Source organism: Corapipo altera, unplaced genomic scaffold (genome assembly GCF_003945725.1).
Source record: "Corapipo altera isolate COAL_440 unplaced genomic scaffold, ASM394572v1 0, whole genome shotgun sequence".
Lineage (NCBI taxonomy): Eukaryota > Metazoa > Chordata > Aves > Passeriformes > Pipridae > Corapipo > Corapipo altera.
The window spans coordinates 87,151,745-87,167,915 of NW_020884872.1; the positions used below are offsets into that span (position 1 = coordinate 87,151,745).

At 39.2% G+C, this 16,171-nt stretch overlaps 1 protein-coding gene across 10 annotated transcripts in view; it reads left to right on the top strand.

Moving 5' to 3' along the window:
- Window positions 1–16,171, top strand: part of TENM4 (teneurin transmembrane protein 4) — a 599,346-nt gene that overhangs the window by 397,907 nt on the left and 185,268 nt on the right. For all 10 annotated transcript variants that reach the window (XM_027664342.1, XM_027664505.1, XM_027664591.1 and 7 more), the window contains one exon: window positions 13,847–14,017. In XM_027664342.1, the coding sequence (XP_027520143.1) occupies window positions 13,847–14,017 (171 nt within the window). The remainder of the gene's footprint in view (window positions 1–13,846; window positions 14,018–16,171) is intronic.

Here is a 16,171-nt window from a genome sequence, read left to right on the forward strand (position 1 = left end):
CCAATCCAAGTGACTTGCATCCTCTTCTTTTCCCTTCTTAAATATTTGTACAGCATCAACCCTGGTAGCTGGTTCAGTATTAATCAGTGAGTCAGATTCCTCTTCTGCTGTATCATTTACTGGGTAAAAGTTAAATGAGCCTGCAGATTTAAAAATGTTTGTCCTTGAATAGATGTAGTTTAATATAATTCCTGGTTATTAATAGACTGGAAAAAACTTATTTCCTGTGAATTAATTGCATTATCGTAGTTATTTTAAATAACTAGAACAAAAATTCTTATTGAACACTTCAACCTTTATTATAACATTATTAACAATTTCGCCATCTCCGTCAAGTAAATAGCTATATTGTTGATCAGTTTGCTAGGTTTCAGTACACTTAAAAAAGTGTTCTATTGTTCTTTTTTTAATTCCAAGCCATTTATTTTTTCTTCATGTCTTCAGCTTCTTTTCACCTCTCTGCATGGTTTTAGATTTATATAGATTACTCTCTGTTTCCCTATTGTTCTGGGCTTTTATATATTACTTTTTTTATTTCTACTTATTGTTTTATTTTGACACTGAATGAAGAGGTCCTTTTGTCAAAGTCTGATTCTCTTTCATCATTGTGGGATCATTAGAAGAATGCCTTCCATTTAGAAGTAGTCCACCAATATGACTTATTCTTTAACTAGTCGAAAGCAGGTTGAGGCTGTATATCCAGAGGGCTCGTCTGATCTGGGAATCTCTATCAGTGTGCCATGAAACCACACATTAGTTAGCCCTTTAGATGCCTGATCCTTTTGTAAAATTGAGAATCTTTAATACAAAGAGAGATTAATTTAATTCCATCTGTTTTTATTAAATGGTAAGATACAGGCTCTCAGCCCATAAGCTTTTATCAGTTGCTTTTAGTGAGGTTTTATAGCTGCTATAAGCCCCCAGAAAAGAAAATAACAGCAGGCTGACTCCAGAAGTGCTGGCCTTGCCTTTATAACAGTGGCACAGATGTGGTACTGTAATCTTTATTTCACAGCTTTGATTGACCTTTGCACACAGATACTGAAAAAGAATCAATTTTACGGATCTTAATATCTCATGGAAGGAGTTCTCCTCTAGTCCATGTTTTTATTTCATACTAATTAGTGTGAAGGAACATAATTTAATTACAGTTAAGTGGAGACAGAAAGAATTGTTTGCCATAATGGGGTTTTTTTCAGTGCTTTTAAATACCATACGTTTTTGTGGGTAACTAGTCATAGAGTAATCTCAATTAGGGATGTCACTGACAGTGAAAAATATTCCTCAGTTATAGCTTAGTGTTTCTCTCCCATCCTTTTCTAGCATAAATTAGAAGATGGCTTCAAAGCCTGCTTTGCAGCCAGGTCATACATTTCTGTTGGGTATGTGAAGTGATGCATTTTTCGGAGGTTTTTACCTGTAGTTAAAGTTGAGCTATGTGGTAGATATACATCTTTATAGGGTGAAGTGTTGTTGTTAAGTACACTGCCCAGATAACATACTAGGTGACCTGTAAAATAATGAACAAAAGGTCCAATCCACACTTTCCCACTCTGTTAAGATTTCAAAACACTTCTTATGCTGAAACTTAAAATCTCCAAAAGGACCACTTACACACTTCCCCTTGAGATACTGGAGTCTGATGCTTAATAGATAGAGGTTGTGGAATCTTTGAGTGAAAACCTATAAACATCATCACCAGCTTTTCCTATCTTCCTCTCTATTTGATTTTATCATACCATAACTCCCAAGCCTGTCCTTATTGCAATCAGAGGCTTTTGCCTAGAAAGATGATGAGAACAGCATATGTTGGATGTTTTCAAATATGATAGCACATGACACAGCAGCAGCATCACACCTTGCTTGCCTAGTACAACTGTAGCATCACTTCGTTATTCAAAGAGACTCTTTAAAAAGCAAAGCAGAACCAGGCAGTTAGCAGAGATGATGGCTATGCTTGCCCTAAGTATTTCAAAAGACAATCTAATTGGACTATCAGTGGAGCAGAATCTCTTTTAATTATGGCAGAAATTGTAATGAAGTCAGGAATCAAAAGGGCTTCCTGAATCTTTTGGTTTAAAAAAAAAATAAATCCCACAATCTAAGCATAATGATATTCCAAACAGTATTAATCCAGGTGGTCAGTAACAGTTTATTTATATAGTGTACCTTCCCCAGTCAGACTGCATCATGGGCAACTCCAGTTTGGGAAACATGTATGTGAGACCATTCTGGGCATCCAGCTGGTCCAGAATGGGTACATTTTTATACTGTTAACCTCTTATGAATGGTCAGACCCAAACTTGTCTACTGAGAGTGATCTCTGGTCCTTGCTAGCTGAACACAGTGCACAGGAATTCAAAAGGTATTGGCTGACCAGTGCCAGAGTCATGGTAGAGTCCCTTCTAACAAATAAGTGTTATAGACCATCAAGTCACACTGCTTGGTACTGTTTAATTCACTAATATCAACTTAGTCTTTGGGGGTGAAGGGACAAGGCAGTGTGCTGTGTCCCTGAGCAAGCACTTTGATACACTAGTATTTAATGATGAAACAAAATTATCATGCCTAAGTTACCACTAGTGAACATTTTGAACCTCTCACTACAAAGAAGACTTTGGGATGCTGGAGCATCTCCAGAGAAGGGCAATGGAGCTGGTGAAGGATGGAGCACAAGTCTGATGAGGAGCAGCTGAGGTAGCTGGGGGTATTTAGCCTGGAGAAAAGGAGGTTTAGGGGGACCTTATGACTCTCTACAACAGCCTGAAAGGAGGCTGTGGAGACGTGTGTCAATCTCTTCTCCCAGGTAACAAGTGACAGTCCCAGAGGAAATGTCCTCTTGTGCTAGGAGAGGTTTAGACTGGATATTAGGAAAAGTTTCTTCACTGAAAGGGTTGTCAAGCATTGGAACATGCTTCCCAGGGAAGTGATGGAATCACCTTGCCTGGAAGTATTCAAAAGGCATGTGGATGTGACAGCTGGGGACATGGTTTAGTGTTGAACATGGTGGTGCTGGGTTAGTGGTTTGACTTCATGCCCTTAGAGGTCTTTTCCAGCTTTAACAATTCCATGATTCCGTAGCCTAAAAAGACTTGTAAGTGTTGTAAGAGTAGGGGTCTGTATCCCTGCTGCTGGTGTGGTCACTCAGGCAAAATTTTGCCATTGGATCCACTGTAATTTTCTATTTGTTTTGCAGAAGTGCTGAGGTAATGGAGAATTGTGACACCTCTTTTTTATTAGAGAGAAAAAGCAATGGTGTGTGCTTTATCACATCCCTGATCCTCCCAGAGCTGGCCACCACAAAACTACAAAATTTGAGTTCACACATGCTCAGTAGGATCTGTTTAGAGTGCAGTAGCAAAATTGTCTGCACCAAGTGTATTCCTTCCCTTTCCAACCCCCTCCTACTGCTACCAACAAGGCTGCACATATGGCATCCCTAGAAAGCAATTGAATGCTACAATGCTGGAGTTGCCAGGGTTGAGTGGCAATTTCTGTGCAATTGTTCTGCTCAGCATTGGGCCAGTGGAAAAAAAATAGCCTGTGATGAGGGAATTAAAGGCTATTACAGAGCACATATGCATACAGGGTTTAATGCAGAATCACACAAGCAATCTTAATTCTCTTCTTTGCTCACTTTTGAGTGCTTGACTTGTCGAACTTTTTTAGTTTTTTTTTTTTTTTTAGTTTTTTAGTTTTTTTAGGAAATTCTTTTTTTAGGTATAATTAAAGATGCCTGTAGGTCTTTTTAGGAGAACACTGTGGGTTGCATTTGCTAGCGCTTGCCTTAATCTATGTGCTGAATTTAGTTCTAAGTCCAAGGGAACAAATCATCAGGTTATGTTAAGTTTTGTTGAGAGAGCTTTTCACACTGATCTGAACCATTCACTTAGATTTATAGCATCTGAAGGTATTGTGCTGGATTTTACTCATGGTCTCTGGACAGAAAAAAATTATTGTGTCGTTAATTGTGCTGTGTCACCCACTTTATCAGCTTTCTCAGACTGAGATTCTGTACAGGAAAAAAGAAAGGATTTTTTCCCTCTCTCCAATTGTTGGAACAATCTGTTTTTCTAGTATATGTAAAGAAAAAATAGAAAATAAATTTAAACATCCTAAGCCTGCTTTAAACATATCTGTGCTTTTGTCATCCAAAGCAACTAAAACAATTGAGATGCTCCTGAACACATGTAGATTAAATTTTTTCATGTCTCTTCAAATAGTCACAAAGCTGATAGGATTCTGCTTTAGAGCTCAGTTTTGACAATGCTGATGAGCACTCTGGCCCAGATCTACAAAATGTGTAAATTTGTACTGAATTTGAAGTACCTCCATTATGCTCTCGAAGTCACTAAATTTACTCATGCTAAGTAAAGCTCAAGTTAAACCTGTACTTTGGACATCAAGGGATTCTGAGAATGTAATTTCGTTAATTTTTCTTGCATCAACTAGCACAACCCAACTGGGGCTCCAGTGCTATGAGAATGTGCAAAGGTGACTAATAACACTAATGCAGTTTTCAGGATTTTCAGGATTTTTTTTTTGATTAAAACACAAGCAGTGTTCTCATTTACTTGTCTTACTATAATAAAATCATGTTTGGGTTCAGAAGGACAGATGAGCAGGCAGCCGTCCGAGAGATCAGCTCACACATCAGATTCTACTGCATATTTAGATCTGAATGCTTTAATTGGAATTTTGTTTTAACTCTGATCCCACCTCTGTTGTGCTGGGGTGTTATTAGAAGACAGATATTCGTGGCTTTTGCACAGCAAACTATGTTTTTTAGACTTTAGGCAAACTATTATATTAATTTTGGAAGGCAGGTTTTCTGACCATTATCAGATTAAGATAACGAGAAAGGAAGCATGTGAGAGCTGGTTGATTTGCCTATATAAATTACACCCTTTTTAATTAGCACCTCACAGTTTATATGTGTGTAATGACAGGGCATTTGTAAAATATATTGTCCACAACAGGCTAGCCCAGAATGTTAGTAAATGTGAAGCAGGATAGAAGGCCCTCTGGTAGAGCTGCCTGTCCTCATTTCTCTAATTGAAGTGAGTACCTCAATGGGAAAACCATTATTTCTAATATTATATGCACAAATTAAAATTTCATTTAGAGGTATAGTGGGACCATCTTATAATTGACTTTGATCTTGAAGAAATATCTCAGTAATATTTATGGTAATCCAGTCTCTGCCAGAAAGGGTTTCTAGAAGGGAAAATATTATTTTACTGAGAAAGGCCTGAGCATGTGTAACACCAAATTTACTAGAGCTGTGAGGTCTGAAATAAGTTTCTTTGGTGCAATAAGCTACCTAACAACAGCCAAGTAAGTGTTGCTGAGGTCCATCTTTCAGCTTCCTATTCTATTTCAAATTGGCGTCAATGGCGAAGGAAATTACCAATGGTATTTAAGCAGACAGCTCCTTGGATAAGCCCTGCCATGTTTGTGTCTATTTTTTTTCTATAGGTTGACACTTTGAAAAATCCCCTTTAAAATAACCATAAAAATATTTAAATATCCCCATTTAAAATTGCATTTTCCCTTTCCTGGAAGAAATTGCAAGCTACTGTAGCACTGGAGGGGCTGGTGATCATCTATTAGCTGTTTGAATGGACAGGCAATCAGTTCAAAGTCTTTGATCCCCAGGGGTAATTAGGAAGACTGAATAGAAAGTGCTGACTCTTTGCATTGAACAAACATTGAGCTTAACTGCTTTATTTTATAGTATCTTTCTAGTCACTTCCTTGAAGGTTTCAAAGAAATGTGATGCTTCAGCTGGAAGCCTTTTTTCTTCCCTATTAAGAGCAATTGGGAACCAAATTAAAATACGAAGTATTCTCCTAAGAAGAAGCTAATACTGTTTGGTAGACCATCTGCTTCTATCTTGGAAATCATTGATACAGCTCTTCAGTCAGGAGGGGTCGAAGAATAACTAGTTAGTGTTAAATCAAAGTGAGTAACTGTGTTTGTAGCCAGGACTTTGGGTGATTAGCACAGTGCTGTGTTTTCCCAAGAGGCAATTCCCGCTCTGCTGGCAAAATTTTAAGAGGTGGAAATCTCTCCATCATTGGTATTCCTCCTTTGCACATGGTGATTTTGATTGATGGAAGGAGGAGACGTGAATTATCTCTGAAAGAGTTGCATCTGGTACTTGCTTGTTTGAGCTCGGAACGTGGAGGAAGAATCGGGCAGCAGTCATGATCCCGGGTACATGGATGTATCCTGTAGCGTTTGTCTGTACTGAGCTGGCTGTAGCTGAGCTGTACTGAGTTTGTCTGGCTGTGAAAGCACCTGCCTCTTACTTTAGGACATCTGAGGTCCTAAAAAAACCCAAAACCAAACACAACACAGCTTTTGCTCTGTTTTATCATCAAAGTCCTTTCTCCTAACCCCTTCACCCAAGAAGGCTGGATATAAATTGTCCAGTTTTCAGGATGAAGCAATTGCAGCCCAGCCCAGCAAAGTATCTTCAAACCCAGTCTGTGAAGGAGGCTTGTAAACCTTTTTTCTCATTGAAGGTGGATCACTGAGCAGTCAGGAAGGGAGGCAAATGGGGAATTTACAATAGTGAGCATTACCCTAAGTATCCCTCCTGGTGGCTTTTTTATTCTTCTTAACTATTGTTCTTGCGTCAAATAAATCAACAGGCCAGGAAGCAGAGCCAGAGGATCTCCCAGCCACAGGCTGAGTGTCGTCACTTAAACAACATGCAGTCCAGCTGCTTTTTGGGCTCCATTTCTCTGTGACCTGTTAATTTTACATTTCTAACTGTATAGCAGGCCTAATCCATCTGGGCTGTGGAGAGCACCATGTGCAGGATTCTCTGTTCCCACATGGCTGCAGTCCCATCCTGGTGTGCAAGCTCACATTCCTTTGAGTAGAGGATGATTCCTGAAGTTACGTTTTTCATTCCTTGAGTGAGAGTTTTAAGCCACGGAAGGAAAGCATTTATTTATAGGAAATAATTTCAGACATTAGAAACAACACAGAGCACTGTACAGAGTTTTTGTTTGTAAAGTAACTGCCAAAGTCCATGCAAGAACTGGCCTTGGAGGAATCCCTCTCTCCTTGCCCCACTGTGGCTGGCTGAGTGCCCTGGGTATGTACGTGTAAATGATGTGAATTCATGATACTACGAACCACTGAGATCTCTAGTTCTCAGTTCCAGATCTGTGAACCCGTTAAGTATTTGGGTATTAAATCACTGCAGCACTCAAAGTGTCACATGCTTGCTGCTTTTGCCCTCTTCCTAAACCAGTAGGGCCATAGAGCCTTTCAATCCTCAACTCTCATTGTGTTGGCATGTTCTACCATGCTGGGACACAGAAGCCTTGTCCAGCACGTGGAACAGCAGTGTAAGAGAAAAACAGTTTATTTTTTTTAATGTTTGTTTTACTGTTTCCATTCTCTTTAGTCTTGCGTGCCTCTTCCGTGATATGTTGAAGATTGACAAACCAGTGATTATTTCATGCTGAAAGGCTCCTTTTCATAACATTGAATGTTGCAAAAATATGATTATTTCTGCAACACTCAATTCTACCACTTCTACAGAAATCATATGATTTCAGTGTACAGAGAGACAGTTATCCAGATAATTATAGTCAGGTTTCTTCCAGAGACAGGAGTGAAAGCAATACATTTACTTGAGTCAAAATTAGCCCTGAGTAATTCAGTAGTGGAATTCAGCTTTTTTTCAATTAGGAGAAAAAGCAAAGCTCAGGTATCATTTTAGAGGCATCATTTTAGAGAGTGTGTTATTTGAAGCCTGACTGTCAAACATGAAGGTTAAAGAGGAATATATAACCACTATGTATCTTATACTTGTTTCCACACAAAGAAGGGAGAGCAAAGAAACAAGCTGTATAAATGTCTTCTCCATCACTGAGCTCCAGCTGTTTTTCCTATTCCAAATCTGTTTTACTCTTTTGTTTAGATTTCCTTTGGTCTTTCCGAACCTTCTCTCGTTCTGTATTTCTTACCATCCTCCCCTTTCTTTCTTGTTTTTACTCTTCATTGTGGTATCAGTTTCTCTCCGCTGTTCCTTCTCACACTTTTCCCATTTTCTGCTTTCCCCCATTCTGCACTGGGGGGCTTTGGAAAGCCGTTCTCTGTCCTAGGAGTGGTCTTTTGGCTTGTGTTGGCTTTGGCTTTGTTATCACCAGTGCAGCAAGGTGCTTATAAAAACCAGTAGAGTAGTGGAGCCAAACTTTTCCAGACAGAGCCCAGTACCAGTACAGCTGAGCTGCGGAGGGTGGAGGGGCTATGCAGAGAAGCTTGGCTTTTCCAAAACATGTGTGCTCCCCCATGTTATTTAAGCAAATATTCTGACATCCTTACACAAATGTGGATTTAAAACCTGGAGTATTCTTAGTGCAAAAAAACTGGATAAGTTTTTCAAATGAGAAGCCCAGAAGACTTTCTGTCTTGCCTCCATACCCTTTATCCTCTGTGCTTGCTGTAAATCCAGACTCACAGTAGTGATCATTAACTTGTTTCATTGAGCTTCCATTCTGAAAAACTCCTTATTCTTTGTTCAGGGCAAGATAGTTGTTAGCTGGGAAACAGTCGTTATTTTATTCATTCCTTAGATTATGTAGGAGCTTTGCTGGAGCGAGGAATTGGCAGGCCAGCAGTGGTACCTGCAGGACTTAGCTCTGAGAGGACAGGGGAGAAGGCAGCAGAGCCTGTGAGCCGCTGTGAGAATGCTTTTAACAAACACTGTTGAAGCAGCTGGTGGCTTCAGCTGTAACCTTAATTTCAAGCATCGTAATTGATTGGTTTGGTTATTTATTACACTTAGCTTGCAGCTTTGGGCAAAGCAACAAGCTAATAAAGGGCTAGGAGTTTGTTTTTCAATTTTTTTGCTGACTGGTGTGGTTTCTGGGGGTCTCATATGCTTCAGTAAGCATGCCTTGTCTTTTCTTCTACCTGTGATCTATCACAATCATCTGCCTCTCTCTGCTAGCCCCTTCACTCCATCAACCTCTCCCAAGAGATGTCCATTTTGTTGACCATGTGAATTATTATCTTTGTTTGTCCTTTTTCATCCTAAATGCTGTACCACTTCCTTTGTTCTCTGGTCTGCTGAGTAAGTTGTTTTGACTTTAGTGTTTTGCTGTCTCATAAGCAAGTGGCAATAATACAAAGATACCCAAAAGCCTGGGTTTTTTCAAAACATACTTGGAAAGAATGTTTCTCTTTATCTGGCTTAATAGCATCAGCTTATGCTGATGAGGGCCTCCACAAGTAGCTATGGAGTAGGAATAATGCAATATAGAAAGACATAATGTGTTAAAATCAAAATATTCATGATCCTAAATATTTGGTTCCACCAATATGAACTTTGATTTATTGGGATGGTTAAATAGGTCAGCTGATGCTAAACTGTTTGCAAATTTTCTTTGTTAAAGTGAATCTGGGTTCAGCAAATGAACAACCATATCACATTGTCGTGGTTGAAATGCTGAACTCAGTAAAGTAATCAAACTCTGAAGGGACTGGAATTTGGCGTCCTTGTTTTCCACCAAGAAGGCAGCCAGAGGTGACATAGGACTGAGGATAAGGTGGATTATTCTGCAACAGAAAATTCTGATACCTGTTCAGCACATTTCAGGGCACTTTTTGCTTGCAATTAGCTATGGTGGAAAGGTTGTGCAAGTCAAAGCTTTAATATCAAAACATAAGCATAAGGGACCAGAGGCCCGAGATGCCTTTATATCATCTAAGTTGTTGGTGCTGAAACACCCCAGAGAGGATGCAGGGTTTACCCTAAGTATTGTTTCCATTCTAAGAGAAGGCAGACAAAAGAGTTTTATTCTCCATGGGAAATAAAGCCAAAGCTTCCGTAAAGAGCCTGTCATGGGGCTTCCTAGGCAGTGAAAGCTACATGATATTTTACAGAAGGGTACACTTTAATGATTGTTAATTGCAGAGTGCCCTTTTAATACATGGGAAGTCTTCAATATCTGAATATCTACTTGAGCATCATGTTGGGGAGGGAGAGGAAGAAGGACATGAGGTCTTTTACAAGGGCATTTACTCCCTGTCAGCCACATCTTATGTCTAGCTGAGCAGAGGGAGGAAAAAAAAGCCAGAAAAAATGTCCACAGTGGGTTCCATTGACCTGGAGACTGAGACCATCAGGAATCTCAAACTATTTTTACAGCTTCACTTTGCTTTTAGGAACATTAACACTTTGAAGTATATGACTGTGCCTCTAATCCATGATTCTAGGGCTTTTACCTGATTATGGTCCACTCTTTTTTTTCCACAAGAAAGAACTGTGCATCAGTTTAGCACAGAACAAGGTTGTTTTGTGTCTCTCCTAAAACCTTGAAACAACTGTGTGCATCAACAGTTTTACACATCCCATTGAGATGTAAAGACACAAAACATCCAGTGCTGTTACTACTTATCACAAGTATGGCAGTGAGATGGAGCAAGAGAAGAAATTAATCTTCCGCCAGCTTGCCAGTCAGACTACTGATAGTTGGAAGATAGTAATGAAATCACTTAATCAGGTGATTTGATGAGAACATACCTGCTACCCATGTGTGTTACCAAAGTAAGTTAGACTCTTTTTTCTCGTTTCAGATTGGCTTTTGTGGTTATTGCCTACATGTAGCAGAAATTGCATGATGTCTTTCTACCTTATAGGTGGGAATATTTATAGGCATTTATTTTGTGCTTAGAAACATCAAATCAGAAATCCTGAATAGAACACTAACTCTGAGCTTTTGCACTCCATGTTCTGCATTTTTATTAAACCACTTGGTAATCAAGATTCTATTCAAAAAATTCTCTGTTTTTTAGATTTCTGCACTTTTGTGTGCATGATGGTCATAGAAATCTTTCTCATGAATCATCATTGGAGACCTTCTTACAGCCTTTCAATACTTAAAAGGGAAAGATGTAGAGAGGCTTTTTACTGACATCTGTAATGACAGGACAAGGGGCAATAGTTTTAAATTAAAAGAGAATAGATTTAGATTAGATATAAGGAATTTTTTATTATAAGGGTGATGAAACACTGGAACAGGTTGCCCAGAGAAGCTGTGGCTGCCCTGTCCCTGGAAGTGTTAAAGGGCAGGTTGGATGGGGCTTTGAGCAATCTGGTCTAGTGGAAGGTGTCCCTGCTTGTGGCAGAGGGGGTTGGAACTAGATCTAGGTCCCTTCCAAACCAAATCATTCTGTGATTCTTTGATTCTGTGATCTATATGATGATGGGATCAATGTATGCAAGAAGCTTTTGCTTTAGACAAAACCTAAGACAAAAGGTAACATTAATATGAGCCTTTTGACTCTGTGTGACAATACAGTATCTATGTTACAGATAAATCTGTCGTATTTTCTAAATTGGGACACTGTAAGACACTTTTCAAACATTTAGGATTGAATGATGACATGAAATGGTTGATTCACTTGCTCAATTGGATGGATAACGTGCAGAAAAGCTGTAGCACTTCCAGGCTACCAGTTCTGTCGTTACACTGAAGCAAGATGTTCCCTTCTTAACACATTTCCTCTCATGAATTTTAAATGCATTTTAATGCCTGGAAGAAGTGTTCATAGTTTTTTCCCTGCATCCAAAACAATGTTGAGTTTTTGACCTTCATTTGCTTGCAGTAAATAATGATCTACAACAACAAATTCCTCCTAAGGAGAGGAGAAGCAACAATGTCCTTTTGGGGAAACAGTGGTCTTGCAATGTGTTCCTAAAAGTCTGTGTGACACTTGGACTGTGACGTCCAAAGGACAGGGCGAGTCAAATGGTGTTGTGAAAAAAGCAAACATCTGGCTCAGTTCCTGCCCGAACCAGTGATGCCCAGTATAAGCTCATGCAGGTCACAAGCTTCATAACATGAAGACATCTGATAGATGGAGCTGGCTTAAGCACTTAGAGCCAGCAGAAGCATCTGACCTGCTTGCTATCTGGGATTGCCTGAGTTTATAGGAGTGAACAGTACAGTTTTTGTTCTGCTTAGAACTACAACCATCTGTATGGTTAAACATGGGAACTTGCATGTTCATAGCATCTAAACCCTTGAGCTCTCTAACAGCTCTGCAGCACCTGGGTTACACTCTGGCCCTAAGTTAGTCCTTTAATCTGCTGTAGTTCTTCTTTTCCTTTCTGTGTAGTCGAAAAAAGCAGATTCCTACCTGATGAGGTTTTATGAAGTTAATAGCTATGAAGTAGCTATTGCCCAGGTACTCTACCAAGTAAATACACTCTGTTCGGATGAAAGTACTCGTGCCTCTGTCTAAAGTGTCCTGATTGAATTACCAGTTATGTTGCTAGCATTCATTCTTAGTATATATACCTGATAACAATGAGTTTTGAAGAGGTCCTCAGGAGACCTTCCTTGCTGTTTTTCCTTGCTGTTTGGGAGTTTTAGGAGAGTATTTCCTTTCTTAATGGTTAAGACTGTTATCAAACCCAGTCCCCGCTTACATGGTGAAAGGAGAGTTTTAGCTGTGCAAAGACAACCTTAATTATGTTAGTAAACGATAGGTGACCTAATTGGGACTGAAGTGGAAAAAATGACGTATTTTGCTAAATTGCCTGAACACGCTGTTTTGGAAGAACTACTCGGATTACTTTTCAATCCTCTTGAAAAGATTGTCCTGATGCACAGATTTAAATAAACTAACCACTTGTCCCTAACAGTGGTTGCCAAGCTCAGGTACATTTTCGTGAATTAAAAGAGAACCATAAGCCATGGAAATGCTCTGTTTCTTTACTGATTTTGTTTATGTTAAATGCCTGTGATGTTAGTGTCATTGTAAAGTTTCTTGGAGAAATAGCGTAAAATATCAAGGCTTTCCCTTAAAAAAGAAATGTCATTCCAAATGTAGCAAATATTGGATCATTTATCTGTGTAGAGCCTGAAGCTAAGCTGGATACTGATTGAGTATGAAATGTTTATGTTGGGGAAGAAGAACTGATATGGGAAGCCACATCCTTTGCTTTATATTTGCAAGGGGCAAATATTAGTTGTATAAGCGTATGATTTCCATACTCCTCATACATGTGTTTGCTTTTCAAGTAGTCTGTCTTCTTCCTTAACTTCACTTGTCTTTATGTAATGCCTTGAAATAGATTCATGTGTGCACTGGATGACTTTGCATGGCCCAGAAACCTACAGAGAGCTTTACCCTGATACCACACAAATCTAAATGGTGATGCTTGTTTTCAGATCTCAAGGATTGATCTTTGATCTGAATAGAGGAAGCTGAGTTGTACCAAGGAATGTTCAGACATAGTCACTCGCATTTGTGATGCAGAGCACAAAGGCATGTGTGCAAGATGGATCTTAAATTGCCTTAGTTTTTACTTGGTCTTAACAGGAAAAACTGTCAGAGATGTCTGTAAGAGCTTCTGTGTCTAATTGATGGGTAAAAAAAAAAAGAACCTAAATAATACACTGTGAATATAGCAAAACAAACCATAGTGCAGTTTCCTGGTATTTATTGGTATTTTGAGAAATAATACTCCTTGTGTTTCTCTGTTTACCACATTGCCACCCCAGCCTTGGGAGCTTTCTGAAACGCTGTGCCTGGTTATGCTCTCATGCAGACCATGAGTCAGGAGTGGATATGCTGGAAGAACCAGGGTGGATTGCTACAGGTGATCTAAAATGAGTTTAAGTGGGTGGAAAGACCTAGGGAGACTGTATGGTAGAAGCAGCAGGGGCTGTCCAATTACATTAATCCCATTCTTGTCCTAAAGCAATGACCACTGATAAGACAGTGGAGTGAGAATTTAGAATGTGCCCCTGTAGTTCTGAAACTCTCCCAAACAGAAAAAGATGACTTTTCTCATTGCTCACCACAGCCATGCACCTGTTTGGCCTAAACTGGCACCTGCAGCCGATGGAAGGGCAGATGTATGAAATCACGGAAGACACAGCCAGCAGTTGGCCAGTGCCAACGGACGTCTCCTTATATCCTTCGGGGGGCACAGGGTTAGAGTTACCTGACAGGAAAGGCAAAGGAACCAGTGAAGGTATGGTTGGTGTGTGTTCATGTTGTGAGTCTTCTGTCTGCCTCTAAACTCCAGCCATCCAATCTCATGTTCCATTACCCTCAATGCTGCCATCAGCAGGTGCTTTTCCAGTCTTACATGTCTAGAACTAGTAATCGTTGGTCTTGTTTCCACATGTTTCTAAGTTTTGTACCCTTCTGATGTCCACTAATGCAATAAAACTGTGTGAAACCCTCCCCACACATTCAAGGCATTCTCAAGGTGAAGCCATCTGTACCTTATCTCACAGGATACAGAAGGCCATCATGAAAACCCTGCCTCGAGGGGCTGTTTTCATGGGAAAACATTGTCTCTTGAAAATTAAATGATTCCTGGAGTAGTGGATTAAGCTTTCTCTGCAGCAGTACAAAAACATTTCAGTTTGCCTATTTGCTGCCACTGAGTAGCAAATGTTTTGAGGACTAAAATATTTGTTGAGAACTACTACACTGTGAGTTTTGGCACTCCGGAGGTGGACATCTCTTTGCAAAAGTAGCCGAATAAAAGGCCTAGTTTCCACAATGTATTACAATGTTGACAGAAATTAGTAGCAGCTGGTGGGTCCTAAATTCAGCAGCACCTCATCCAGCAGCTTTACATCTTAGTGTGCTTTTTTTAGAGGCAGCAGTGCCAAAAGTACCTGTAAGCTCTGCAAAGTTTTATCCCTCCCTAGACTTAGCCGGAGAAATGAGAAATTCTAATTTTCAGAAAGCCTTTTTGTTTGTGTATCAAGCTTCTCTATTCAAAGTCAATAGATTTCAGTAAAAGTGAAGTAATTGCTGGTTTTTTTAGTTATTTTGGTGGAAGAAGTTTTGAGGACACATTAGACGTATGCTACTGTTCTGGTAACTCAGAAGTTTCCAGAGCGTTCCCTAGTCTTTGGCTGAGAGCCTGTGTTTACATCTAAAATTTAAATTAATTGTATTTTTTCTGTAAGTGCTTATCTGTATTTATTAGTTCAAATAAAGGCCATAATTATGTGTATTCCTTAAAACAGTGTATTTACTGGTAACTGATGGCTGCCATCAAATTGCTACAAGGAAAAATCAGCTAAGCAGGTTATTCTCAGCAAACCTTACTAGACAGTGCAGCAAGCTGCAGACAGCCCTGCTGTTATATTCAAAAATACTTCATGACAGATCTTTTTTTTTTCCCTCTAACTTACCATATGTTTAATTTTTGAATCATCTAGCTTTGATCTGTCCATTTCCTTTTAAAAGTCAAAATGGAAATAAATGGATGTATCCGAAAGTGCCATCCAAGTGAAAGACCTCCACTTGATTTTATTTTCAGGCATGTTTGCAGTAACATGAGTAGAAGTTTTGGTTGCTACTCTGTTAAAAGAGAATACTGGGAAATAGCCTAGTTACATCAATAGAAAAGCCCTCAAATTAGTACTTCATATAGATATTAGGAAATCTGTAGGCTTTAGAGGAAAATATCTTGTGCTGACTAGAAAACACATCAGGACAACATCTTTGTTGCAGCAGTGATGCTGTCCAGCCTTAAAATGCAGCTCTCTCCTCATTAGGTGGCTATGTAACTAATTCTGGACTAGCAGTGTTGCATGGCTTCTATTCTAAACCATAATGTATGTGATTGAAATTTATTTTAAAAAGAATTGAAATGTATTTGAAAGTCTTCCAGATCAGAATGAAATAGGCTGCAATGTGTTAGAGCATCCTTAGAGCTGATCTGAATGAATCATTACCAATGTCTTGCCAATTCTCAGTAACAGTCATTCTTTCTCATCTCTGTCTGTGCTCTAGCACAGCATTTACCTGTGTTTAAGCTTGACCCTGTTTACCAAAGCACTTAACCACATGCTTACATTTAAGCATGTAACTAACTGTGATTGAAGTCAGAGAAATGAGTGTTCTTAAGTGTTTTGATGGGTCAGGGTACCTTCCTGTCAAAAATACAGATTCAGCAAGGTCTGAAATGAAATAGTTCATTTTGATATCCAAATAAATTAGGAACAGTTGCTACGGCAACTAAAAAGTTCAAGGTAATGTGCGAAAAAAGCGAAATAATTGACAGCTCAATTAAGAATTCAGACCTGAAGTTAATTTTAAGGAGTCAGATATTCTGATTAAAAGCCGATTTCTGATTAGAAGCCAAAATGGCTTTTTTATT